Source organism: Salvelinus namaycush, chromosome 20 (genome assembly GCF_016432855.1).
Source record: "Salvelinus namaycush isolate Seneca chromosome 20, SaNama_1.0, whole genome shotgun sequence".
In the NCBI taxonomy this organism is placed as follows: Eukaryota; Metazoa; Chordata; class Actinopteri; order Salmoniformes; family Salmonidae; genus Salvelinus; species Salvelinus namaycush.
Window position 1 is genome coordinate 15611584 of NC_052326.1, and position 27832 is coordinate 15639415.

A 27832-nucleotide genomic window follows, 5' to 3' on the forward strand; every position below is an offset into this window, starting at 1 on the left:
CTATGGTGGTCTGCTTAAAACATGTTGCCATTACAGACTCGGACAGGGAGAGGTTGAAAATGTTAGTGAAGACACTTGCCAGTTTGTCAGTTCTTGCTTGCAGTACACGTCCTGGTAATCCGTCTGGCCGTGCGGCCTTGTGAATGTTGACCTGTTTAAAGGTCTTACTCACATCGGCTGCGGAGAGCGTGATCACACAGTCGTCCGGAACAGCTGGTGCGCTCATGCATGTTTCAGTGTTATTTCCCTCGAAGCGAGCATAGAAGTAGTTTAGCTCGTCTGGTAGGCTCGTGTCACTGGGCAGCTCTCAGCTGTGCTTCCCTTTGTAGTCTGTAATGGTTTGCAAGCCCTGCCACATCCGACGAGCATCGAAACCAGTGTAGTATGATTCGATCTTAGTCCTGTATTGACGCTTTGCTTGTTTGTTGGTTCGTCGGAGGGCATAGCGGGATTTCTTATAAGCTTCGGGTTAGAGTCCTTGAAAGTGGCAGCTCTAGCCTTTAGCTCAGTGCGGATGTTGCCTGTAATCCATGGCTTCTGGTTGGGGTATGTACGTACGGTCACTGTGGGGACGACGTCAGCGATGCACTTATTGATGAAGCCAATGAAGAATCCCAGAACATATTTCAGTCTGTGCTAGCAAAACAGTCCTGTAGCTTAGCATCTGCTTCATCTGACCACTTTTTTATTGATCTCATACTTGAGTAAAAGTAAAGATACCTTAATAGAAAATTAGTAAACGTGAAAGTCACCCAGTAAAATACTACTTGAGTAAAAGTCTAAAAGTATAAGTATCAAAAGTAAATCTAGTTGCTAAAATATGTAAGTATCAAAAGTAAAAGTAACAATAATTTAAAATTCATTATATTTAAGCAAACCAGACAGCACAATTTTATTTATATGTTTTATATTTATGTATAGCCAGGGTCACACTCCAACACTCCTACATCATTTACAAACAAAGCATTTGTATTTAGTGAGTCCGCCAGATCAGAGGCAGTAGAGATGACCAGGGATGTTCTCTTGATAAGTGTGCAAATTGGATCATTTTCTGTCCTGCTAAGCATTCAAAATGTAACAAGTTATTTTGGGTGTCAGGGAAAATGTATGGAGTAAAAAGTACCACATTTTCTTTAGGAATGTAGTGAAGTAAAAATTGTCAAAAATATAAGTAGTAAAGTACAGATACCCCAAAAAACTACTTAAGTATTTTTACACCACTGGCTACATACTTCAGTCTGAGACTGCAATTGTTGAAGTCAATTTGTGGTGATGTCAAAATGAGGGGTGTTGGACAAAATAAAGTAATTAGCGATTGAATCATCTCTAACCAATCTCTAACCATCTCTAACCGAGTATCAAAGCCAATGACGAATTTTCAAACTGTCGTTTTACCTGAGGTGCGTGCAGTTCGCTTGAATGTTTGCTACGTGCGGAACGGTTTGTACTAAGTGAAATGTTCTCAAAACGTTCTTGTAAATTCTTGAACAGACTTTGAGGTATGTTTGCTCCCATTTGGTGGGTGTGGCTTGCAGCAATGAGTGACGTATTTAAGGGGCAGTAGCCATGCTGACAGTTCCCCAACCTCTCCGATTTTCAACTGATAGTTCAGTACAACACCGTTTCCGTTCAATTGAATGTCCCAGAACGTACAAACATACTGAACACAGCCCAAAGGGAAAGGGGATATCTATTCAGTTGCACAACGCATTTAACACAACCCCTCTGAATCAGAGAGCTGTGGGGGGCTGCTTTAATCAACGTCCAATGGCGCAGTTGTTGAGGGGGTTAACTGCCTTGCAGCGACTCAGATCCAGACTCATTGTTTGAGTCCGGAATGGCATTGTATAAAATGAGTTAACTCCGCTCACCCGGGGCACGGGTCATGCAAAACAAACTTGACCATTGTGGAGAAGAAACGAATGTCCATGGGCGTGGTGTAGCGTTTGGCCGGAGAAATGAGTTTGGGTAGCCAGGCAACAGATAAGGGGCAAAAATAGAATCTGTCATAGGCAATAGAGGGACTCAGAGCCATATATTAAGAGAGTTAGCCCAACTTTTTGAATTGTTTGTATTTTTCAAATTCTAGACATTCAGTTACATAGCATTGTATTCTCCATGTAATAATAATGGGGAGCTTACACGGCTGCCATAGAATGTTGAAGTGTCATGTAAATGCTTCATAATGCAGAAACCGCATTGGCCCAACTCTCACGGCTCTGAAGGGACTACTGTACATTGTCAATCTGCAGAATTCTGAGAGGAATACCAGACTTTTAAATGTTTTATTAGCCACATATTTAATCTCTCCGTTCTGGTATAGGCCACAGGTTAGTCTGTTTTCTTAAGAAAAGGTCCTTTAGGAAGGCAGAGAAATCCCAATTCTAGTATTACGTTAGTGAAGTAATAATAACATTGGCGCATTGGCTTAAGTAGTCTACAGGTTTGAAACCCTGTTAAATCTTACTTGCCAAGGAAACATACTTTGTTAAATACCCATAGCATCACATAAAAAAATATTCCTGCAATTCTCTTTATTTGATGAAATAAAACACATCACATCTGTTCATAAAAAGTAAATTTTTGTGACCACATTATAATTTGAGGCCGCAGGAGAACTTGGTGCCAACTTCTGTCTCCAAAAAGGGTAACATAGTAACTCATCTATGTTCTGTTAAACTATGTTTGCACTGTTAAGTAATGTGTTGATGTCCAGTAGGCATTTGCACGAGTTCATCTCATTTACAAGAGGAGGAAACCTTGCAGATCGAGCCCTCTGACGGTCTCTCGCTGTTTGCTCTCTTGTATTTGTGCAACACTTTTTTCACAGCGGATGGTTTTTCACTGCGGCGTAATCTCTGAGACAAAGGCTTTTCCTGAATCATGAGGGCCTTGGGCCTGTCCTGTATTCATGCTGCTGTTGCTGTACTTTGTCAAATACAACCAAATGTCCATGTAATATAGACGGGTCAGACATGGATTACAGCTCCATGTGGTTTTCTTGGCTGATTTGTGCTGTGAAATGGTTTATCTTGTGATTTGGGCCTTGTTTCTTCCTCTGTCCACAAGCGCTTCTCCTGCCTGCCTGTGTGGAACAAAAGATTAGCAGCCAGGAAATGCCCCAGCCAATCAGCTGCAGCCTTACATCATGCCAGTGAGAGCAGGCCACTCACAGCCTGGCTTCTATCCTAGCAGTCGATCAGCCAGCCTGGAGAGCCGTGGCTATGCTCTGAGCAGGGTGAGGACTTAGAGGGCTGTTTGTCCTCCATGTTTTAACAAGCATTGACATATAACACACTGAGTTTGTTAGCCATGCATCCACAGAGGTAAGCTTGATTTTTATTATTTCACTTCCTCTTTAATAAGCTACCAGCTACTGTGTATGTTATGTGCCTCAGGAATACAGGTTTGTCTCATGGAGAGAGAAGGGGGGAGAGAGCCTGCTAGTCCCTAGAACACAGGAGTGGAGCCTGGCAGGAGAGCAGAGCACAGCAGGCTGCCTGCCTCTCCTCTGCTGACTGTATATGTCTCTGGTCACATAGGGGATCAGCCTGTCTTCATACCTTTGTACAGAATATACCATGGCAAGAGGAATATATCCCTTTTGGAATAAGGCACAGGATTGATCAGTTTGGCTAGGTTGTGGTTGGGTTGTAAGGGTTTATGACTGTGTCACAGGCCTGTACATTCAAAATGGAAGGTGTGGGGAGGGGTGAGGGCCGTAGCAGGGAGAGAGAACATTCATTAGGGGATCCCAGTGGATTTAACAGATGGTAAAGAGACAGCTCAGCAATGACAGCACAGCAAGAATGATTTAGGCCTCAGAGTGGTATTAGTGCATGGCACTACTTTTAATCTTACACCTTCCAAGCAGGAAGTAGTCAATCAAGATGAACTATGATGGCTGTACAGTCAGGGTGTTTTTCCAGACTACTGTTTATAACAATGGGTAGTATTCACATTCTTGTTTTAGCATGTTGAATCATTGAACATGTTTCGTCTGGGTTTAAACCAACATATACAGTACCGTTTTTTTAACAACTAGCTGAAATAAAATGTCTCTGGATGTTAGATTATATGCCTCAACAGTTTAGTATCTGGTGAGAAAATCTGCCTAATGTTATTTTTCAGTTCACAGCTTTCTCTTTGCTGTGGAGTGGCATCCATTCCAGAGAGCTTCCCCTTTCTGTGCCTCGGGTCTAGACACTCTGGGTGTTTGTATGTGAAGCCTGATGAAGGGAAGCAAGGCTGCTTCAGACAGAGCCTTGGACAAAAGTATATAATTATCCCAAAAGGATATGAGAATCTCTACATCTCTAGTGGAACTCATAGAATTTGCACACATAGACGAATGCTGTATGTCGGCAGATGTTATGACAACAACCATGCAAAATGCTTTAATGTCTGGCATGTAACGTCAACTGCCTCAAATTGAATTGCCTGAAAAACAGCTTCTATTACCAGGCCATCAAACTGTTTAACAGCCATCACTAGCCATCTACCAGGTGATACACACTCACTAACACAAAACACACACCTCATACTCACAAACGCATGCAGCAAAGCCTACTCACACACACAGCCAATGCAGCTGTCCCATGTTATAGAGACTTTAAACCACTGGACACTTTCGGTTTCACACGAAACAAGAAAACCATGTCATTCTGGCACTCATTTTTAATTATTCACCATACCTGAGTAGTCTGACCTTTCCTAACGACCTTCACCTTGTTCAGATTTATTCTCCATGTTAAACCATCATTGTTTTTGTCCATTATGATCTTAATGGCAGCATTAGTATTTATTTAACTACAAATAGAGATCTGGTTCTGGTACTGGCAGAATAAAATAAGTAATAGCAATAGCAAAAGGTCCAAGCCCTTAAGGATTTATTTGACCATAGGTAATGCCAGTAGGAAAGTATTGGACAGGGAAAAGGGTGTTGGCACTGGCTGCATGTTCTTCAGTCTAAACCACAGCCGTCCATTTTGATTCCGAGGCCTGTGACATTTTCAGCCCTGTCTTTGTAAGGCCCTTCCTGCATTCCTGTGAGCCGGTCTACTGGTAAGCTGTGTGTGCTTTCTACAGCAGCTCGCCTCAGCTGGAGCCGTGTGTGTGCAGTGTGCTCAGCAGGCAGGGAGGGAATGTCTTCAAAATGGACGCCATACACACTGCCTCAGAGCCGTGGAGGAAGAGGGAGGGAATCTGATACGCTCCCTCTAAGCCTGTGTAACTGCATCCCCCATGTTTTAGAACATGCACACAGCCAGTGAGGGCTATATGGACTTTGAGGGACTTGGTTGCAGAGGTTTTGTGAGAGTGAGGAGAAATCCTCTCTGCATTGCAGCACTGTGTCTGAGGAAAGAGGGGAGAAGATAGCCTGTGTGGCACACTAAGCCGGGCGCCCAATCAGGCAACTCCTCCGTGTGGCGCACAAACCAATCAGAAGCCCACAGCTGAGGTTAAAGATTGACAATCGCAGAGAGAGCAGCAGGAAGAGCAAGGCCCTTCTGGAAAATTCTGCTTTGTCTCATCCCCCACCGGCCTCACTAATTGAAAAAAAAAAAAAGCCTGAAGAATTCTCTGCGTAAAGAGCAAAAAAGGTATGCTGTCAATTTCCTACATTGAAGCATGGGTTTTGTGTCAAGAGAGGGTATGGGAGGGGTGATATCACTATATTCATGAAAATAATGTATTTTCTGCAATGCTTTAACAACAGGAAGGGGTGTTGTTGGAAGATTGGGAGGCATTGATTTATTGTGTTTTCACTGTTCTCTCCCTCTGCTCTCCTGGCCTGGGGAGGAGGGGATGTAGCTGAGTGAGACTATCTCTGTCTTTGCTGACAGGTTATGTCAGAGGTGGAGGCCAGTAAAGCCAATGCTCTGTCACTGCAGATGTAGCTGTCATTTTCTACCCGAGATGGAGAGGAGAACTAAGACAGAGAGGGGGATAGAGAGGTGGTGGAAAAGGGACTACATTTGCTGCTCTAACAGGGAGCTGCTATCTTGGTATCCCGCACTCTCGCATTCTAATTATGCTGCTCTCCCCTAGAGCTAAATAAAAAGCTTGTGAAATAGAACCCATCTGAGCTGTGAGACAGTAGCTTGTGCCTTGGCGTCAAAGAAAATGGCTGAAATAAGGGGATCGACACATTTGGTGTCTGAATAACAAGGAGGTTGATGTTCAGCTGATACTGAGTAAAACAGTGGCTTTCCCACAAGAAAGTACTGTTTAAATTCAAGGAAGTGTGCATTTAAATGATGCACATGCATAGGGCTGGGGCTGTGTTTGTGCAAGACAAAGAAACAGGAATGTTTGAGTTGCTTCTCTCTTGAGGGATATGATGCGCATGAGTGTGATGTTGCATTTAGGGGGTTTTGGGACTGGGGATAGTTCCATTATAGAGGGCATTGTAGTCACCATGCAGTTGTAGAGCGGATGGTTCTCCATTGCCCCTGCCTCAGTTCAGCCTTGACCTGTCTCTCTCAGAAGTCTCAGTCATGGAACCCAAGGGTGGTAGGCTCAGGATTCATGGGTGACAGGAAGGAGAAGATATATTGAGTTTAATGCATGATTGTTTTTCAAGTCATGTTGAAACTAGGACACATTTAGCTGTTGGTTACAAACCAGTTAGTTACATACAGTCCCATCCATGCCCAGTCATTTACAGTAGATGAGATGTCTGTATAATTTGTTAATCTGAGAAATCCCCTTTTGACATCACAGCCTGGTCTCATAGACTAGACGTAACATAATAAACATAAACCTCTTGACACTCAAATTAGTATGATATGGTATGGTTACATAAGACAGAAGGTTACTTAACCTCTCTTGGGTACGTGAGACGTTAGCGTCCCACCTCTTCAACAGCCAGTGAAACTGCTGCGCGACAAATTCAAATACAGAAATACTCATTATAAAAATTCAGAAAACAAAACATATTTTACATAGGTTTAATGATTAACTTCTTGTGAATCCAACCACAGTGTCAGATTTAAAAAATGCTTTAAGGCGAAAGCATACCTTACGATTATTTGAGAACATAGCCCAGCAGACAAATCATTACAAACAGTAACCAGCCAAGTAGAAGACTTACACAAGTCAGAAATAGAGATAAAATTAATCCCTTACCTTTGATGATCTTCATATGGTTGCACTCAGCAGACATTAATTTACTCAATACATGTTCCTCTTGTTCGATAACGTCTCTTTATATCCAAAAACCTCCGTTTTGTTCGCACGTTTTCTTCAGTAATCCACAGGCTCAAACGCAGTCAAAACAGGCAGACAAAAAATCTAAATTGTATCCGTAAAGTTCATAGAAACATGTCAAACGATGTTTATATTCCATCGTCAGGTTGTTTTTAGCCTAAATAATCGATAATATTTCAACCGGACAATAACGTCGTCAATATAAAATGTAAACAAGAAAGGCACTCTCTCGGTCTCGCGCATGAAAAAGCTCTGTGACACTTTAGGGTCCACTCATTCAGACTCTTGCTCTTACTTCCTAATTTTTCAGAATAGAAGCCTGAAACAATTTCTAAAGACGGTTGACATCTAGTGGAAGGCATAGGAACTGCAATTTGAGTCCTAAGTCAATGGATACTGTAATGGCATTGAATAGAAAACTACAAAACCAAAAAAAAAACTACTTCCCGAATGGATTTTTCTCAGGTTTTTGCCTGCCAAATTAGTTCTGTTATACTCACAGACACTATTTTAACAGTTTTGGAAACTTTAGAGTGTTTTCTATCCAAATCTACCAGTTATATGCATATCATATCTTCTGGGCCCGAGAAGCAGGCAGTTTAATTTGGGCATGCTTTTCATCCAAAATTCCGAATGCTGCCCCCTACTCTAGAGAAGTTAAAGCTGCAATATGTAACTTTTTGTGCAACCTGACCAAATTCACATAGAAAGGTGAGTTATAGATATGTCATTCTCATTGAAAGCAAATTAAAGAAGTGGTAGATCTGTTCTATGTACGCTATATCTATGCTTCCCGTGCTTAAGTTTCATTTTTGCGTCTTTTGTACACCAGATTCAAACATTGGTTATGGAAAATATATTTCACAGTGGTTTAGATGATACATTGATTCTGTATACGATACTTGCTAGTTTTGTCACAAACTGAAATTAGGCAAACTATTAGAATTTTAGCAACCAGGCAATGGCGCAGCGATTTCTGCATAGTGCATCTTTAAGGCTGGCCAGGGTGGGTGGGTGTATAACGTGAATGTCTAGCAACCCAAAGGTTGCGTGTTCGAATCTCATCAGACAACATTACAATTTTAACTACTTTGCAACTACTTAGTATGTTAGCTAACCCTAACCTTAACCCCTACACCAAGCCACCTAGCTAATGTTAGCCACAACTAATTGGAATTCGTAACATATCATATGTTTTGCAAATTCATAACATATTATACGAATTGCAATTCGTAACATATTGGAGGAATTGTAATTCGTAACATATCATACAAAATGGATGAGTCTTGGGGCGGCAGGTAGCCTAATGGTTAGAGTGTTGGGCCATTAACCGAAAGGTTTCTAGATCAAATCCCCAAGCTGACAAGGTAAACATCTGTCGTTCTTCCCCTGAACAAGGCAGTTAACCCACTGTTCCTAGGCCGTCATTGTAAATAATAATTTGTTCTTAAATGACTTGCCTGGTTAAATAAAACAATAAAAAAATGGACATCCATAAATTAATACATACCATACGGAATGTAGCATATCATATATCAATTTGAGTGTCCCGGATTTACATTTACTATGTTACGTCTACCCCTGAGTCCAGGTTGGACATCAATGCACAAGTGTGAGTTCACATGTAAATAGGATTCAACACGATTTTATGAAATACATGGCTTCACAAAAGCATGTCTAATCCCTGAGAAATTGTTCTAATGAGACAATGATAGATGATTGGTACCTTTTTTTGACCAGAAGTTGTTTTGAAGATGGGGAGAAGTACAGTGCATTCGGAAAGTATTCAGACCCCTTCCCCTTTTCCACATTTTGTTACATTACAGCCTTATTCTAAAATTGATTAAATACACACAATACCCCATAACGACAAAGCAAAAACAGTTAAAAACAAATAAAAAAACAAATACCTTATTTACATAAGCATTCAGACCCTTTCCTATGAGACTCAAAATTGAGCTCAGGCGCATCCTGTTTCCATTGATCATCCTTGAGATGTTTCTACAACTTGATTGGAGTCCACCTGCGGTAAATTAAATTGATTGGACATGATTTGGAAAGGTCCTGTCTATATAAGGTCCTTCAGTTGACAGTGCATGTCAGAGCAAAAACCAAGCCATGAGGTCAAAGGAATTGTCCGTAGAGCTCCAAGACAGGATTGTGTCAAGGCACAGATCTGGGGAAGGGTACCAAAACATTTCTGCAGCATTGAAGGTCCCGAAGAACACAGTGGCCTCTATCATTCTTAAATGGAAAAAGTTTGGAACCACCAAGACTTGGGAGAACCTTCCAGAAGGACAACCATCTCTGCAGCACTCCACCAATCAGGCCTTTATGGTAGAGTGGTCAGATGGAAGCCACTCCTCAGTAAAAGGCACATGACAGCCCGCTTGGAGTTTGCCAAAAGGCACCTAAAGGACTCTGACCATGAAAACAAGATTCTCTGGTCTAATGAAACCAAGATTGAACTCTTGGCCTGAATGCCAAGCATCACGCCTGGAAACCGGGCACCATCCCAACGGTGAAGCATGGTGGTGGCAGCATTATGCTGTGGGGATGTTTTTCAGTGGTAGGGACTGGGAGACTAGTCAGGATCGAGGGAAAGATGAACGGAGCAAAATACAGAGAGATTCTTGATGAAAACCTGCTCCGGAGTGCTCAGGACCTCAGAAGGGGGCGAAGGTTCACCTTCCAACAGGACAATGACCCTAAGCACGCAGCCAAGACAATGCAGTGGTGGTTTCGGGACAAGTTTCTAAATGTCCTTGAGTGGCCCAGCCAAAGCCCGGACTTGAACCCGATCGAACATCTCTGGAGAGACCTGAAAATAGCTGTACAGTAACACTTCCCATCCAACCTGACAGAGTTTGAGAGGATCTGCAGAGAAGAATGGGAGAAACTCCCCAAATACAGGTGTGCCAAGCTTGTAGCATCATACCCAAGAAGATGCGAGGCTGTAATCGCTGCCAAATGTGCTTTAACAAAGTACTGAGTTAAAGGGTCTGAATACTTATGTAAATGTCATGTTTCAGTTTTTTCCCCCAATAAATTAGCAAAAAAAACGATTTAATTCATTTTAGAACAAGGCTGTAACGTAACAATATGTCAAGTCAAGGGGTCTGAATACTTTTCGAATGCACTGTATGTCTGTTATACAAAAAGGTTCTGCGTTTTTTGACACACAGATCAACTGTACTAGTTGTTGAGGCTTTGATCTTGTCCCATCTTGATTACTGTCTGGTAATATGGTCAGGTGCAGCAAAGAAAGACCTACTGTAGCAAAGCTGCAGTTGGCTCAAAACAAAGCAGCACACCTTGCCCATAAACTGTTCACATAGAACTAACATCAACAACATACTGTACATGATAGTCTTTCATGGTTGACGACAAATTTACTACTTCTCTTTGTCTTTTTAAGAAACATTTGTGTATTGAAAATGCCTAACCACTTGTATAATCTATTTGCATACACTTCAAACAGACATACATAAAACCAGACATGCCACTATGGGTTTCTTCACGATACCCAAACCAAAAACCGATTTGAATGTGTCACTCAGTTATCTATAGAGCCATATCATCGTGGAATGCTCGGCCACCAGAGGTTACTCAGGCAAAAAGCAAGTTTAGCTTAAAAAACAGATAAAAAAACATATTGCATCACAGTGCCTCTCTTCTTTAAAAAATAACATCTAATTTAACTGTACTGTATTTAAGAATATGAATAGGTACGGTTGAAGTCGGAAGTTTACATACACCTTAGCCAAATACATTTAAACTCAGTTTTTCACAATTCCTGACATTTAATCCGAGTACAAATTCCCTGTCTTAGGTCAGTTAGGATCACCACTTTATTTTAAGAATGTGACATGTCAGAATAATAGTAGAGAGAATGATATATTTCACATTTTATTTCTTTCATCACATCATTTTGCAACCTTTCATCACAGTGGGTTAGACATTTACATTCACTCAATTAGTATTTGGTAGCATTGCCTTAAAATTGTTTAACTTGGGTCAAACATTTCGGGTATCCTTCCACAAGCTTCCCACAATAAGTTGGGTGACTTTTGGCCCATTCCTCCTGACAGAGCTGGTGTAAGTGAGTCAGGTTTGTAGGCCTTCTTGCTCGCACACGCTTTTTCAGTTCTGCCCACACATTTTCTATAGGATTGAGGTCAGGGCTTTGTGATGGCCACTCCAGCACCTTGACTTTGTTGTCCTTAAGCCATTTTGCCACAACTTTGGAAGCATGCTTGGGGTCATTGTCCATTTGGAAAACCCATTTGCGACCAAGCTTTAACTTCCTGACTGATGTCTTGAGATGTTGCTACAATATATCCACATAATATTCCTGCCTCATGATGCCATCTATTTTGTGAAGTGCACCAGTCCCTCCTGCAGCAAAGCACCCCCACAACATGATGCTGCCATCCCCTTGCTTCACGGTTGGGATGGTGTTCTTTGGCTTGCAAGCATCCCCCTTTTTCCTTCAAACATATCGTTGGTCATTATGGCCAAACAGTTTTATTATGTTTTTTATTATGTTATGTTTCATCAGACCAGAGGACATTTCTCCAAAAAGTACGATCTTTGTCCCCATGTGCAGTTGCAAACCAGCAGTGGCTTCTTCTTTGCTGAGCGGCCTTTCAGGTTATGTCGATATAAGACTCGTTTTACTGCGGAGATAAATACTTTTGTACCTGTTTCCTCCAGCATCTTCACAAGGTCCTTTGCTGTTGTTCTGGGATTGATTTGCACTTTCCGCACCAAAGTACGTTCATCTCTAGGAGACAGAACGCGTCACCTTTCTGAGGTATGACGGCTGCGTGGTCACATGGTGTTTATGCTTGCGTACTATTGTTTGTATAGATGAAAATGGTACCTTCAGGTGTTTGGAAATTGCTCCCAAGGATGAACCAGACTTGTGGAGGTCTACAATTTTTATTCTGAAGTCTTGGCTGATTTAATTTGATTTTCCCATGATGTCAAGCAAAGTTTGAAGATAGGCCTTGAAATACATCCACAGGTACACCTTCAATTGACTCAAATTATGTCAATTAGCCTATCAGAAGCTTCTAAAGCCATGGCATCATTTTCTAGAATTTTCCAAGCTATTTAAAGGCACAGTCAACTTAGTGTATGTAAACTTCTGACCCACTGGAATTGTGACACAGTGAGTTATAAGTGAAATAATCTGTCTGTAAACAATTATTGGAAAAATTACTTGTGTCATGCACAAAGTAGATGTCCTAACCGACTTGACAATAGTTTGTTAACAAGAAATTTGTGGTGTGGTTGAAAAACAAGTTTTAATGACTCCAACCTAAGTGTATGTAAACTTCTGAATTCAACTGTATGTACATTTTATTGTTGTGCCTTGATGTCTTTCCTATATATAACTCTTATTTAATGTTTTTATTTTGTGTAATATCTTATGTTGTTCTTGTCTTGAACTATTCTGTACTCTGTCATGTATTTGTACGTTTTGTGTGGACCCCAGGAAGAGTAGCTGCTCAATGTGCAGTATCTAATGGGGATCCTAATTAACTAAACTAATCATTTGACCTAGTCCAATCACATTCTGTCAGTTTGACACTCTGGAACTCTTCACATTGGAACACTGCTTTACTAGACATTAAGGGCAGCGCTAATTCATACAGGGAACCCGAGTGTTGGCTTCTGCAATGCATTAGCTGATGCATCAACTGACGTCGCATCATATTCTACAAACACTTCCTACCTTTAATATGGTGGTCTATTTAGCTGATCAGTTTTACTCACTCATTCTCTGCTACCTGTATTTCTGTTGGTTGCTTGATAGTATGCGGTTGCATTTTCTAGCACCCACCCCATCCTCCACCTTTTTGGTTCTGTGTTTCCTTCTTGCAGTGGGATTGGTATAGCGTAACTTGCGCCCTGCCTGTAATTATCATTATTATCTTAACATGACACACGTAGTGAGCTACCCCAAAGGATCAGAGCCTAACGCCAAGACTAATGTATTACATGTTGGAATCTTTTTCTAATAAATGGTTAAAAAATGAATACGTGGCATTTCCTGTTTTGAAATTGCTTTACTAAACATTTTCCTTCTCCCAATAAGAGAGGGACTCTTACTGGCCATAGCCGGCACCCAAATGAACAGCGTGTGTCTGTGTCCAGTCAGAATTGGTTGAGACAGAGTTTGCTTCTGGGCCAAATGGACTCTCGCTCTAAGAATAACCCCATTGTAGTGAGACAGAGAGTGAGTCTCACTGCCAAGTGAGCCTGTGTTAAAGCAGACCTTTACAGCCAGACGGGATTATGTCTTTCCCCTGAAAATGATACTAGATCCACACAAATAAGATTTGTAAGACTTCAGCAGATGCTCTTATACAGTGTGATTTTATGATTGTTACCAAGTGCATACTGAACATACTGTGGAGGAAGCCATGTCTGGTGGAAGCATAGTGAGTCAAACTGTAGAACGCATTGGATGAAATGATCTATGTTGGGAGTCTTTTTCTGTAGGTGTTGTCATAACAGGGCATTAATAGTGCCTCTTTTCCCTGCGTCAGTGTGGCTGAGGAGGAGGTGAAGACTGAGTCGGATGCAGTAGAGGGGATGGAGATCTCTACACGATCCAAAGGTGAGAAAAAAACAAAGCTGAGCTATACTATTACTTATGATTGCCTATGCCTGTGTGGAGTATGTGGTGGTGGTGAAAGGGTTTATTTTATTGCTCCCATGTTGAGTGTACTGTATGTGTGCATGCATGTGTGTGTCTGGTACAGCTGAACAATACAAGGTACAAGATGGAGGCTAATGTGCTGCTTCTGTTCATATCGCTGTCATGTCTTATCGCTATGGCAACTGGTTTTATCTGCTGTACAGTATAAAACAATGAACATCTACTGTTCTATGGCTAGTACATGCACCTTCTTCTTAGAAATATTGCATCTGTCATGTTGGCTTGTCTGACCTTTGACCCCTCTCTGCAGTTTCAGTCCCTGGGTCAGTGGAGCGAGCAGCGCAGAAACGAAAGGTGCCCAGCCCCTCTCACTCATCCAACGGTCACTCCCCTGCTGAGACCTCCTCCAGCCCGGTCAAAAAGAAGAAGAAACCAGGAGCAGTCAGCAGCAGTAAAGACCAGGTGCGACCTCCCCCTCCACTCTCCTCTGTGCTCACACTGTGGGGCTTTCAGAGGCTGCTGGGTTTCTGTTACACTGCAATATATCCTACTAAAAAAACTAACTTTCGGTTCCAATTTAGTCTTTTGGTATGCCATGGGACTATTTGATGTTTGTGAGACCAAGGGTTTATATTTTCTTATAGTGTTACAGTTAGCCTATATGTCCTAATACAATTGTTATCTAAATGATTATTGTTTCGTTAATGTGTGTTTGCATGCTTAATTTTGCCTACTGAAATCAAGAATTTGATTGAGTTTTTGGATATTGCTCAAAGAAAAACTGATGCAAGTAATGTTTAACACTTTTATCAGCTTTATAAATGGTCAATTATAATAGCAACATTGGTTTATAAGCCATGGATCAAAGCTTGTCTCAATGCAAAACAGTAATGCGTGTGGACCAAAACACAGTTTCTCAGATCCAATCATTAAGTGATACTAAAGGCTAGTTTCTCAAACTGATCCTTTTCACTGTCTTTGACCTTTGAAAAGGGATTTGCAATATAATCTACAGTGATTCTCTTCCAGTTTGATAACAGAAATGATCAATTAATACATTTTTGAATGCCTTATGTTGCAACACAGGGTTCTAAGCAGTCTGTGCTTTGGACCGTTACTATGTAACTTCTGTTGATTATTATTTTTTTATTGCATGTCTGTGCTGCTCATGTAAACTCACTCCTAAATTAAATGTTGAACCCCTCCAACTTTCTCCTTCTCTTGCCTGCATTTCAGTCAGAACTAAGACATGGTCCCTTTTACTATGTGAAGCAGCCAGCACTCACCACAGACCCTGTTGATGTTGTACCGCAGGACGGCAGGAATGACTTTTACTGCTGGCTGTGCCACCGCGAGGGCCAGGTGCTCTGCTGTGAGCTCTGCCCGAGGGTGTACCACGCCAAGTGCCTCAAACTGCCCGCAGAGCCCGAGGGTGACTGGTTCTGCCCTGAGTGTGAGGTACTCGCTTGTGGGTGGGACTGGAAACCAGTTGTCTACTAGGAAGACAACTTTAAAATGCGTGGGAGGTTTTAGGCTGGGGGTTGAGCCCTGACTATGATGAAAGACATCCCTATTTATTGGAAGTTACAGAGTTGAGCAAAATCTTGGAGCTAAAATAAATTCTGATCATGTTGGTTTACGATGTTGTCAAGGTAGTAAAATGAGGCTTGATACTGAGAATATCCTTTGAGATGGCAAAATTCCTTTGAAGCTAACATCTTTCTCTCTACCTCTTTTCTTTCAGAAAATAACAGTTGCTGAGTGCATAGAGACTCAGAGTAAAGCAATGACGATGCTAACACTAGACCAGCTGTCTTACCTGCTAAAGTTTGCACTCCAGAAGATGAAACAGCCAGGTGTAAGTGCACTGACCTCCCTCCTCTACCTGGCTGATTAGTCCCAGTAACACTATAAACAAATATCAGGTCTGTTGGGAAATCAACTGGATATAGTGCATATTGCAATGGCTTGTGCTTCTGCTTTCACCCTCCCCACATTGTCATGGAAGAACTCTATTTAATTTCTACCTTTTCTAACTGTCATTGACTAATTGTTTTGACAGTAGATATATTGGACTATTGAAGAATAGAGATAGATGTATTAGTAATTCCAATGCGAGTGAACAGAGCTCTCACACAAACACAATGGAATGGTCTTGCGCTTGTTGATATGGTCTGATTCTAAGACTGCTTAATGCTTTCTCATGGTTTTATTTTCCATCAGTGATGATGTCCATTGCCCCTGCCCTTATACACAGAGAACTGCACCCTGCCAAATGATTTCCTATACTCAGAGTCTGAAGTATCTTTTGGTGTTCTGATTACAAAGTGGTTACCTATGTCATAAGTAAGGAAGCTCTCTAACAACACTAAAGCACCCCAAGCCTGTTTTGGCCAGTCTCCTCCTCTACAATGGCATAAAGAGGAAAGGGACCATTGAACCAAGGGTGCAGTTTGTAAAGCGTGGTGTGGTGAGGATACAGTTGCCCCTCTTACTCTTTTTCAGGACCAACCACGCTCGTCATCTCACTCCCCCCATGCAGCCGCCACGCAGAGAAAGGCTTTTAATTGGGTAATCAATCAAACACACTAAAAAAAGACCCCATCATATTTTCCGTTCGTTTTTTTCCCCTCCTGTTTGGAGTGTTCTTTTTGTTTTGTGTGTCTGTTTTTAGTTGCTGTTGTCTGTCCTGGGGTGGTAGAGTCTGGGTGGTAAGGTGTGTGTGTCTGTGTGTGTGTTAAGGAGGTCATGCAGTTGAATCCTAAATTGAGATGCGTGCAAGGCAAGCCATTTTAAATCTTGACCAAAATTTTGAATTGATGCCAATTTTATATATTTACATGAAAGTTGTAGCTGTGCTTGTGTCTCAAGTTAGGATTTGGCCTAAGTGTGGCCTGTATTTGGAATATGAAGGTTAATTCACTGTGCACGTCTCTTTTATATCTTCTCCAGACGGAACCCTTCCAGAAGCCAGTATCTCTTGAACAGCATCCGGACTACGCAGAGTATATTTTTCACGCCATGGACCTCTGTACATTAGAGAAGGTTAATGTTCCGTGCTTATTTCTTTGTGGTTAGAACTACAATCCCAAACCTTACCAGTTGTTGATCACTGACCTTTTCTATTTTATTTTTCCAGAATACAAAGAAGAAAATGTATGGCTGTACCGAAGCTTTCTTGGCAGATGTGAAATGGATTTTACACAACTGCATAATTTATAATGGAGGTCAGTGTCCGTGTTTAGATTGCAATGGATTTTCACTGGTTTCAATAACTGGTTTGTAGTTATTTCTAATGGTGACCTTCTTATTCCAGGAAATCATAAGCTTACTGCCACAGCTAAAGTCATAGTGAAAATCTGTGAACATGAGGTGAGTATGGGAAGGCGTTCAATAATTTTTTCAGGCCTTCAGAAGACACCTACAATTGTTACACCTACAATGATTCTTCTCTTTCAGATGAATGAGATTGAAGTCTGTCCGGAATGCTATCTGTCAGCCTGCCAAAAGAGAGACAACTGGTTCTGTGAGCCATGTGTGAGTTCAGTTACTTAAACTCTCTTATTTACTTGTATCAAAGCTTGTGCTAAACGAGTCATACATTGGAATTGTAGTGCCTTGTGTATACCAAATGCTGCCTATATAATGGTCTCAGTATTATAACTAGTCTTCCTGCTTGCTTTGCTCAGAGTGATCCTCACCCTCTGGTGTGGGCCAAGCTGAAGGGGTTTCCATTCTGGCCTGCCAAAGCATTGCGGGACAAAGATGGGCAGGTGGATGCTCGCTTCTTTGGGCAACACGACAGGTAATTCCGCTTTGGTACCTACCTATGTCAATTATACTCATCAGTGCATTTGCATTTCTCAACTCTCTGTCTCTAGCCTCTGTCTCTAGCCAGCTGTTTAGTTGTGTTATGTTTCTTCACCTTCCAGGGCGTGGGTCCCCTTAAACAACTGCTACCTCATGTCCAAGGAGATTCCCTTCTCTGTGAAGAAGACTAAGAGCATCTTCAACAGCGCCATGCAGGAAATGGAGGTCTACGTGGAGAACATGAGGAAGAAGTTTGGAGTGTTCACCTACGCACCCTTCAGGACGCCCTATACCCCTGACAACCAGTACCAGATGCTGCTGGACCCCGCCAACCCCTCATCCGGCTCGGTCCGGCCGGAGAAGCATGAAAAGATCAAGTTCAACTTCGACATGACTGCATCTCCCAAGATGCCCTTGTCCAGGAGCGTGGTGACAGGAGGGGGCGGGGGCATGGGCGGGGTTGGAGGGAGTGCAGGCCGGAGGATCTCCCTGACAGATATGCCCCGCTCGCCCATGAGCACTAACTCCTCTGGTCACACAGGCTCTGATGGAGAGCAGGAGACACCAGACAAGGTCCAGGCTAGAGCCCCAGCTAGCCACTACAGTGCTGGGGAGGAGTCCATGGACTGCACAGGTAGGTACTGCACACTGCCTCTCTAACGGTCTGGAGAGTCCTGGGACTACGGAATATACTGTAACAGCAACCTAGACTCTGGTTTTTGTTTTAAATCAAGCACTGTAAACGAAGTGCATGTTGAGTTCTTCTTCAATGCACAATTGCCATAAGTTATTTTAATAAAACCTACCTCTTAAATGCAGATCCAAGGAAGAGCATGACATTGATAGATACTGTATATCTGAAAACTCCCCACAGCATCACCGGCTTCCACTCGACCTGATCTTGTCTCTGGTGCCAAGGACAGCCCTAAACCATTCCACTCCCAGGGCCCTGCCCTGCCTCTCGTTCCCAAGCAGGAGAAAGCAACACCCACAGGGAGCATCCTTAATCTCAACCTGGGTGAGCTGCCACAAAACCTGTCATCAAAACCTCAATCATCATCAAAGTTCAGCTATTTAGCACACCTGACCTGTGTAAGGCTTCATGACAGCAAAACACTATCCATAAACCTTAGAAACCTTAACCACATGTAGAGGCAGTTCTACTTGATGGTCTAGTGATTGTGGCTGATTTCAACCAGCTCATAACATTGTTTGTGGTTTCTTGTGCTGGCCTTTCAGACCGAAGCAAAGCCGAGATGGACTTAAAGGAGTTGAGTGAGACTGTGCAGCAGCAGCAGCAGCAACAGCAGGGGGTGCCACCAGTCCTCACCTCACCCAAAAGACAGATCAGGAGCCGCTTCCAGCTCAACCTGGACAGAACCATCAAGAGCTGCAAGGCCCAGCTGGGTGAGTGACCTAACCGCACTGCTAGAAAATAACCGTTTTAAGATACCAGGACAATTTTTTTTTACTTGTATGATAACAACCATGCAAACCACTGCTGAAACCTTTGATGTTATACATTTACCCCAATTTCCCCTCTCTGCTTACAGGTATAGATGAGATCTCTGAGGATGTGTATAAGGGAGTGGAACACAGCGACTCCGAGGACTCTGATAAATCCGATTCGAGTGACAGTGAGTATGCCAGCGATGAGGAACAGAAACCTAAAGTGGGCCAGCACACTGAGGCCAATGACAAGGGCGAGAAGGACCCTTCCAAGAGGGGGTCCAAAGACCCCCTGCCCCCCATCCAAAACAAGGAGGGCAAAACAGAGGGGCCGGGGCCAGCAACTGCAACGGCAACCATGGGAGATGCAGGGGTACCATCTACCCTCTCTGAATCCTTGTCGAAAGAGAAGCAGGGTGTAGAGTCAGACAAAGAGCCCCCAGAGAAAGCCAAAGCAGTCCCTGCGTCCCCAGCCCCCAGAGAGAAGCCCCAGGTGAAGCAGGAGGCCAGGCAGACCTCTCTGGTGGATGACTCTGACTCTGAGAGGGAGCTGGTGATTGACCTGGGGGAGGACCAGGGGGGCAGAGACCGGAAGAGGACTAGGAAAGATGCACACGCCACCAAAGATCCACCAACCAATAAGACAGACGGTGAGAGTCCTCCTATTCTCTACCACTATTTGACAAAAATAATAGTTGCTGTTATTAATTAATTTCTTTCCATTCTAGGTAAAGCCCCCACCCCATCAAGTGGCCTTACTCCATCTCAAAACAACACAGCCCCTTCCTTAACCCCCAGTGTGAAAGATTCATCACAGTCTCCACTAGCCATCCCTCTAAACATGGTGCCCTTCACTACTGCTGCTCCCACCACCATTGGCCCCACCACCCTGGCCAGTGCCACATCAACAGCCTCCATCACAGCCTCCTCCGCCACCACAGCAGTGAAGAAACAGCGCCCTCTGCTGCCCAGGGAGACTGTCCCGGTGGTGCAGCGGGCAGTGGTGTGGAACCCCACCAACAAGTTCCAGACTTCCTCCCAGAAGTGGCACATGCAGAAGGTGCAGCGGCAGCAGCAGAATCCGCAGCCAGATACGCCTCAGCTGCAGACAGCATCACCTGGCCAGCCACAGACACAAAAATTGCCCCAAACGCCGGCATCTGCAACATCTTCATCCTCATTATCGCCAGAGCAACCTTCCCAAAGCACGCGGTACCAGACCAGGCAATCTGTCAAAGGTACACCACAGTATTAGTTGATAATTAAAAATTAGCACACTACAGAGAAAGTGGAGACAGCTAAAAAACTATTTGAGTGCAACCGCAGGCCTAAATACCATGACTGTGATGTCAATGATTAGTTTTGATTGTTGTTGTTTACTGTAGCTGTCCAGCAGAAAGACCCCCCACTCAGTACGTCCACGTCGGCTGTTACCCTGGTGACCAGTATCCCAGCCTCTGTGGCCATGATGGCAGCTCCCGGAGTAGGCAGTGGCCCCTCCACCTCCATGGCAGGGGACTTCCAGATCCCTACCGCATCAGCAGACGTAGCAGCTGACATCGCCAAGTACACTAATAAAGTGAGTATGCAAGACTTGGACTGATGGCCAAAGAGTAAACAAGCTGAAGGATGTACACTACACTCACTATCAGTATATTACGATAGTTTGGGGCTTGGAGCAGAGCTTATTGAAGCATACAGACTTTTGGGGGAAAATTTTACATGCACTACATGACCAAAAGTACGTGGACACCTGCTCGTCAAACTTTTAATTCCATTAATATGAAGTTGGTCCCCCCTTTGCTGCTATAAACAGCCTCCACTCTTCTGGGAAGGTTTTCCACTAGATGTTGGAACATTGCTGCGGGGACTTGCTTCACTTGCCACAAGAGTATTCATGAGGTCGGGCACTGATGTTGGGAGATTAGGCCTGGCTCGCAGTCGGCGATCCAATTCATACCAAAGGTGAATTGAGGTCAGGGCTCTGTGCAGGCCAATCAAGTTCTTCCACACCGATATCAACAAACCATTTCTGTATGGACCTCGATTGGTGCACGGGGGCATTGTCATAATGAAACAGGAAAGGGCCTTCCCCAAACTGTTGCCACGAAGTTGGAAGCACAGAATCGTTTAGAATGTCATTGTATGCTGTAGCATTAAGATTTCCCTTCACTGGAACTAAGGGGCCTAGCCAGAACCGTGAAAAACAGCCCCAGACCATTATACCTCCTACACCAAACTTTACAGTAGGGACTATGCATTGGGGCAGGTAGTGTTCTCCTGGCATCCGCCAAACCCAGATTTGTCCATTGGACTGCCAGATGGTGAAGCGTGATTGATCACTCCAGAGAACGCATTTCCACTACTCCAGAGTCCAATGGTGGGGAGCTTAACACCACTCCAGCCGAAGCTTGGTATTGAGCATGGTGATCTTAGGCTTGTGTGCGGCTGCTCGGCCATGGAAACACATTTCATGAAGCTCTCAACGAGCAGTTCTTGTGCTGACGTTGCTTCCAAAGGCAGTTTGGAACTCAGTAGTGAGTGTTGCAACCGAGGACAGACAAGCTTCGTGCTTCAGCACTCGGCAGCCCCGTTCTGTGAGCTTGTGCTGCCTACCACTTCGAGGCTGAGTCGTTGGTGCTCCTAGACGTTTCCACTTCAAAATAACCGCACTTACAGTTGACCGGGGCATCTCTAACAGGGCAGGAATTTGACAAACTGACTTGTTGGAAAGGTGGCATCCTATGACGGTGCCACATTGAAAGTCACTGAGTTCTTCAGTAAGGCCATTCTACTGCCAATGTTTGTCTATGGAGATTGCATGGCAGTGTGATAAAGATTCTCAACCAATCAAATACGAGTTATTATTTAATGAAGTTATTACTAGTCAGCGGTCTCTTGGGTACTTTGGACAGTTTTGCTTCATTTCTCCTTTTTCCTCAGATAGTGGATGCAATCAAAGGGACGATGACTGAGCTGTACACCGAGCTTTCCAAAAGCACTTCAGGGAACACAATAGCAGAGGTATGTATCTATCTGCTGGTCTCTCTCAGAGGCACCGAATAACACCCTGCATATAATAGTTAGCTGTATGACTCTGGGGAGTGAATGTATGTCCTTGTCTCTCCCACACAGATAAGACGATTGAGAATTGAAATAGAAAAACTGCAGTGGCTTCATCAACAGGAGCTTTCAGAAATGAAGCACAATCTAGGTAAGGACCTTTGCATTACTCAAGCTTCCACTGCAGATGACCCAGTCATTTCTGGGTCAAAGGACTGTCTCTCAGTATAGACGGGTTGGTTATTTAGCAACAAAACCGACATGTGCGCAACTATGGGCCAAAACAGATGGGGTTGGCTTAGATTGTTGACAACACGTAAACAATATTCACCTCCAATGTTTATTGAAATCATAAATACAATTGCACAATTAGCACTTGTCTCTCAAATACATTGCTATTGTTGTAGCTAGATAGCAAATTTTTGCCATATTAGCATTGACATGATTGTTGACAACACGTAACCTATATTTCGTTTTCAATATGTATTGAAATCATAAATGCATTTGCACAATAAGCACTTGTTGTTTCTCAAATGCATTGTTACAGTTGTTGGTTAGCTGGCTAGCGAATTTCGCCATATTAGCATTGACATGAAATCAGCCAAAACACCTCAAAACAAGACACGGTATCAATAACAAGATACAATGAGCTGAAACGAGCCACCTACAATTCCCCACATGGCAGCTTCTTGTTGCTAGCTATCTGACCATTCAGAATCATGATGCACATACATCATTTTCACAGTGGTGTAAAGTACTTAAAAAGTATTTTAAAGTATTTTTACTTAAGTAGTTGTTTGTGGTATCTGTACTTTACTATTGATATTTTTGACTACTTTTACTTTTACTTAACTACATTCCTAAAGAAAATAATGTACTTTTTACTCCATACATTTTCCCTGACACCCAAAAGTGCTCGTTACATTTTGAATGCTTAGCTGAGCAGAAAATGGTCTAGTTCACACACTTATCAAGAGAACATCCCTGGTCATTCTTATTGCCTCTGATCTGGCGGACTCACTAAACACAAATGCCTCGTTTGTAAATAATGTCTGAGTGTTTGAGTGTGCCCCTGGCTAGCAGAAAATAAAAAAACAAGAAAATTGTGCCTACTGGTTTGCTTAATATAAGGAATTTGAAATTATTCATACTTTTACTTTTGATACTACAGTTGAAGTCGGAAGTTTACATACACTTAGGTTGGAATCATTAAAACCTGTTTTTCAACCACTCCACAAATTTCTTGTTAACAAACTATAGTTTTGGCAAGTCGGTTAGGACATCTACTTTGTGCATGACACAAGTAAATTTTTTACAGACAGATTATTTCACTTATAATTCACTGTATCACAATTACAGTGGGTCAGAAGTTTACATACACTAAGATGACTGTGCCTTTAAACAGCTTGGAAAATTCCAGAAAATTATGTCATGGCTTTAGAAGCTTCTGATAGGCTAACTGCCATCATTTGAGTCAATTGGAGGTGTACCTGTGGATGTATTTTATGGCCTACCTTCAAACTCAGTGCCTCTTTGCTTGACATCATGGGAAAATCAAAATAAATCAGCCAAGACCTCAGAATAAAAAATGTAGACCTCCACAAGTCTGGTTGAATTTCCAAACACCTGAAGGTACCACGTTAATCTGTACAAACAATAGTCCACAAGTATAAAGACCATGGGACCACGCAGCCATCATACCGCTCAGGAAGGAGACGCGTTCTGTCTCCTAGAGATGAACGTACTTTGGTGCGAAAAGTGCAAATCAATCCCAGAACAACAGCAAAGGACCTTGTGAAGATGCTGGAGGAAACAGGTACAAAAGTATCTATATCCACAGTAAAACGAGTCCTATATCGACATAACCTGAAAGGCCGCTCAACAAGGAAGAAGCCACTGCTCCAAAACCGGCATAAAAAGCCAGACTACGGTTTGCAACTGCACATGGGGACAAAGATCATACTTTTTGGAGAAATGTCCTCTGGTCTGATGAAACAAACATAGAACTGTTTGGCCATAATGACCATCGTTGTTTTTGGAGGAAAAAGGGGGAGGCTTGCAAGGCGAAAAACACCATCCCAACCGTCAAGCACGGGGGTGGCAGCATCATATTGTGGGAGTGCTTTGCTGCACTTCACAAAATAGATGGCATCATGAGGCAGGAAAATTATGTGGATATATTGAAGCAACATCACAAGACATCAATCAGGAAGTTAAAGCTTGGTTGCAAATGGGTCTTCCAAATGGACAATGACCCCAAGCATACTTCCAAAGTTGAGGCAAAATGGCCTAAGGACAACAAAGTCAAGGTATTGGAATGGCCATCACAAAGCCCTGACCTCAAACCTATAGAAAATTTGTGGGCAGAACTAAAAAAGCGTGTGCGAACAAGGAGGCCTACAAACCTGACTCAGTTACACTAGCTTTGTCAGGAGGAATGGGCCAAAATTCACCCAACCTATTGTGGGAAGCTTGTGGAAGGCTACCCGAAACATTTGATCCTAGTTAAACAATTTAAAGGCAATGCTACCAAATACTGATTGAGTGTATGTAAACTTCTGACCCACTGGGAATGTGATGAAAGAAATAAAAGCTGAAATAAATAATTCTCTATACTATTATTCTGACATTTTACATTCTTAAAATAAAGTGGTGATCCTAACTGACCTAAGACAGGGAATTTTTACTAGGATTTGTGAAAAACTGAGTTTAAATGTATTTGGCTAAGGTGTATGTAAACTTCCGACTTCAACTGTAAGTATATTTTAGCAATTACATTTACTTTTGATACTTAAGTATATTTAATACCAAATACTTCTACTCAAGTAGTATTTTACTGGGTGACTTTTACTTGAGTCATTTTCTATTAAGGTATCTTTACTTTTACTCAAGTACGACAGTTGGGTACTTTTTCCACAACTGCGATTTTCACGAGGTTGTCAGCCAACCCGTCTGTAACAATGGATGTCATTGACTGAGGAGAATTAATCACATTATTCTATGGAAAAGGTTATGTTATTGTCTGATGTGTGTACATGTGCAGAGTTAACCATGGCTGAGATGAGGCAGAGTCTGGAGCAGGAGAGGGAGCGTCTGATGGCGGAGGTAAAGAAGCAGACAGAAGTGGAGAAACAGCAGGTGGTGGATGAGACCAAAAAGAAACAGTGGTGTGCCAACTGCAGGAAGGAGGCCATCTTCTACTGCTGCTGGAACACCAGCTACTGTGACTACCCCTGCCAGCAAGCCCACTGGCCAGAACACATGAAGTCCTGCACACAATCAGGTAACACACACCAGCCATATTCAAAGCTGAATTTATACTAGTTAAAGAACATTGATTCCATCTGAATACAGGTACTAATTGTCTTACAACTGTATAGTTATATATTCCTGTTCTCATTTTGTAGCGACAGCCTCACAGCAAGAGCCTGAGTCAGGGTCCACGGTAGACGGCCCAAACAAAGCCTCAGGACAGTCCAACAGTGGTCAAACTTCTCCCAGAGAAACGACAGCATCTGCCCCCACAGATAAAGACTCTAACATGGAGAAAAGCAAGGACAATGTCACTGTCAGTCTGTCCTAACACTGAGCCCCTGCCCTGGCATTGAGTTATCACACTTGAACCTGTAACATAAAATACCGACACCTTCTTAGCTACTGTACATGGACACGTTTTGTTAGCATTAGTCTTTTCAAGCTGCTGCTCTGAAGGTATCAAAATACTTTTTTATTTTAAGTGATAATGACCAGAATTTCGTCTTTCCCAAACGCTATAATCATCCTTCTCCATCTCAAGTCCAGATGTACTTTATGCCCAAAGTACTATAGGACAAGTAACCACTAGAGAGCGCCACCTGTTCTCTTAATCACCATCACCTTGCATTACACACGCTTTGCAAGCTCATAGAGAAGCAGCTTTTCATGGCCAAATTTGAGGGTTGGGTGTGTGAGGCAGATGTACAGAAAGTGTATCTATTGTTATACGTAATATTAATAAAACTGTATTGGGAGTGCATAATACGTTTTGGTACTGTGTGAAAGAATTGGACAGTTTGGTCAATGATCACCCAGATGACCAAACGTAATGTGAATGGACCAGAATGGAACATGGCTTCAGATTATTGTTGATACAAATTATTTTCATCCGCCATCTTGTATGTTAATTTATTCATTATTTATGCTGGAATGTTGCCTACAGTTTTATTGAGGAGATAATGTTCGATGGACTGCCTGTTGAATTAAGATATGGTACAGAGATAATTATATGAAGCTTTTCCATTTCAGAATGTTTTTCTTTCCTCCCTTAGGACTAACGTTCATCATAATGCAACCCACATTTGTCCTGTATTCATATTTCTGTGTTCATACTCTTTCATCTTGTATTGTTGTCACTGAGAAATAAACCATATTTATGGCAAACACAGGCCCTGAGAGGGAACAGAATACAACACTAGTTTTTGAAAGCCCTTGCATTTTCTATGTGTCTCCCACATGATGATACAAAAACATAAATGTATTTGGTTGAAAATGATCGGCTACGGTGAACTGAACACGTCTTTGTATGTCAGGTTTGAACGCTCTACTACAATTTATTCACTCATCTGCAGGAAACCCTATTTGATTTTCAAATTATTCTCCTACAGCATACTGTAATGGAGTCATTCCTCCCTGTCCCGGTATAGAGAAGAGACTAAAGGAACTCTGTTGTATTTCATGTTTGTTTACATTCTGTAAATAAATAAGGTGTGTTGTTCTAAAACTGTGCATGGCTCTAATGTACCACCATTTCAGTCGCATATGCCCTCAAATATGTTGCTGTGTGACCTGGAATTTTGATTTGGAATCACCAGTGTGCCTACAAAAATATTCACCAACATATGGCATATGGCAATACCCTGGCTTCCCTGTGGTTTGTTTTGGAATCAGAATCTTTCCACTCCTGGCCTTCATTAGTGCTGTGGTAACAACGGAGCAATATAGCCACATACCTTCCAGCTCTCCTTTATCTGACAAATAGTCTGCAACATTCTGGAGGTATAATGCGGTCCCTTTTCCAGGGACATCACTGGATAAGAAAGGCTGCCAACGCGTTGCCATATTTGGACATGTGTATGTGAAGTCCAAACTAAGTAGCTCTAGCACAGATAGAACAATGAGACAGATATTTCATCGGATGTATAAATGTGAAGCATCCGGTTAGTGTTTCCACTCACTATCAAATATGGTGGTGAGAGGAAGCCCAGTGGCCAGCAGTGGGAGAAGATGGAGCGAGATGGATTTTGGCCGACATTCTGCTAATTTTCTCATCGATGAAACATTTGATCTCAATACAGTTTCGTTTCTAAAACTAGAATATGTTACGAACAGAGTGGATAAATTTTTGTAGACTTTACCATTTGCCAAAGTTTTTAAAAAATGGCAAGGGCGAATATACTTCAGAGTGGCTTTCCCTAGAGGAAAAATGCAAATATATGCTATAACGCACCAATAGGTGTGCCTGACTGCCCACCTCCTTGCTTGTTCTGTCCACTATGATTAATTTGCTTCCATTTGAAACGAAGGGCAGTGGTCTATCTTGGGTTAGTTATACAAATCTTCGGCTCTATTTAATTGGTCCGAATTTGT

The 27832-nt window shown here is 42.5% G+C and overlaps 1 protein-coding gene across 5 annotated transcripts; it reads left to right on the plus strand.

Moving 5' to 3' along the window:
• Positions 1-3198: 3198 nt before the first annotated feature.
• Positions 3199-26660, plus strand: LOC120065075 (protein kinase C-binding protein 1-like). 5 transcript variants are annotated; one of them, XM_039015768.1, is made up of 21 exons: positions 3199-3326; positions 13773-13843; positions 14196-14347; positions 15122-15343; positions 15630-15743; positions 16391-16456; positions 16838-16930; positions 17025-17112; positions 17202-17257; positions 17345-17422; positions 17575-17690; positions 17818-18329; positions 18570-18713; positions 18935-19102; positions 19249-19794; positions 19873-20382; positions 20530-20723; positions 22088-22168; positions 22280-22358; positions 25251-25490; positions 25615-26660. In XM_039015768.1, the coding sequence occupies exons 1-21, from the start codon at positions 3313-3315 to the stop codon at positions 25788-25790; spliced, it is 3720 nt and encodes a 1239-aa protein (XP_038871696.1). In that variant the 5' UTR covers positions 3199-3312; the 3' UTR covers positions 25791-26660. The 5 variants fall into 5 exon arrangements, with proteins under 5 accessions (XP_038871696.1, XP_038871699.1, XP_038871698.1 ...); XM_039015771.1 differs by having other exon boundaries at positions 15200-15343; XM_039015769.1 differs by lacking the exon at positions 3199-3326 and adding an exon at positions 5534-5603.
• Positions 26661-27832: the final 1172 nt, after the last annotated feature.

What these genes read in the sequence shown, in the direction of transcription:
- LOC120065075 (XM_039015768.1), top strand. An exon ending in AGAGAAAGGCTTTTAATTGG is followed by an intron (nt 16,457 to 16,837) that starts GTAATCAATCAA and finishes TATCTTCTCCAG; the next exon opens with ACGGAACCCTTCCAGAAGCC. An exon ending in GAAGTCCTGCACACAATCAG is followed by an intron (nt 25,491 to 25,614) that starts GTAACACACACC and finishes CTCATTTTGTAG; the next exon opens with CGACAGCCTCACAGCAAGAG.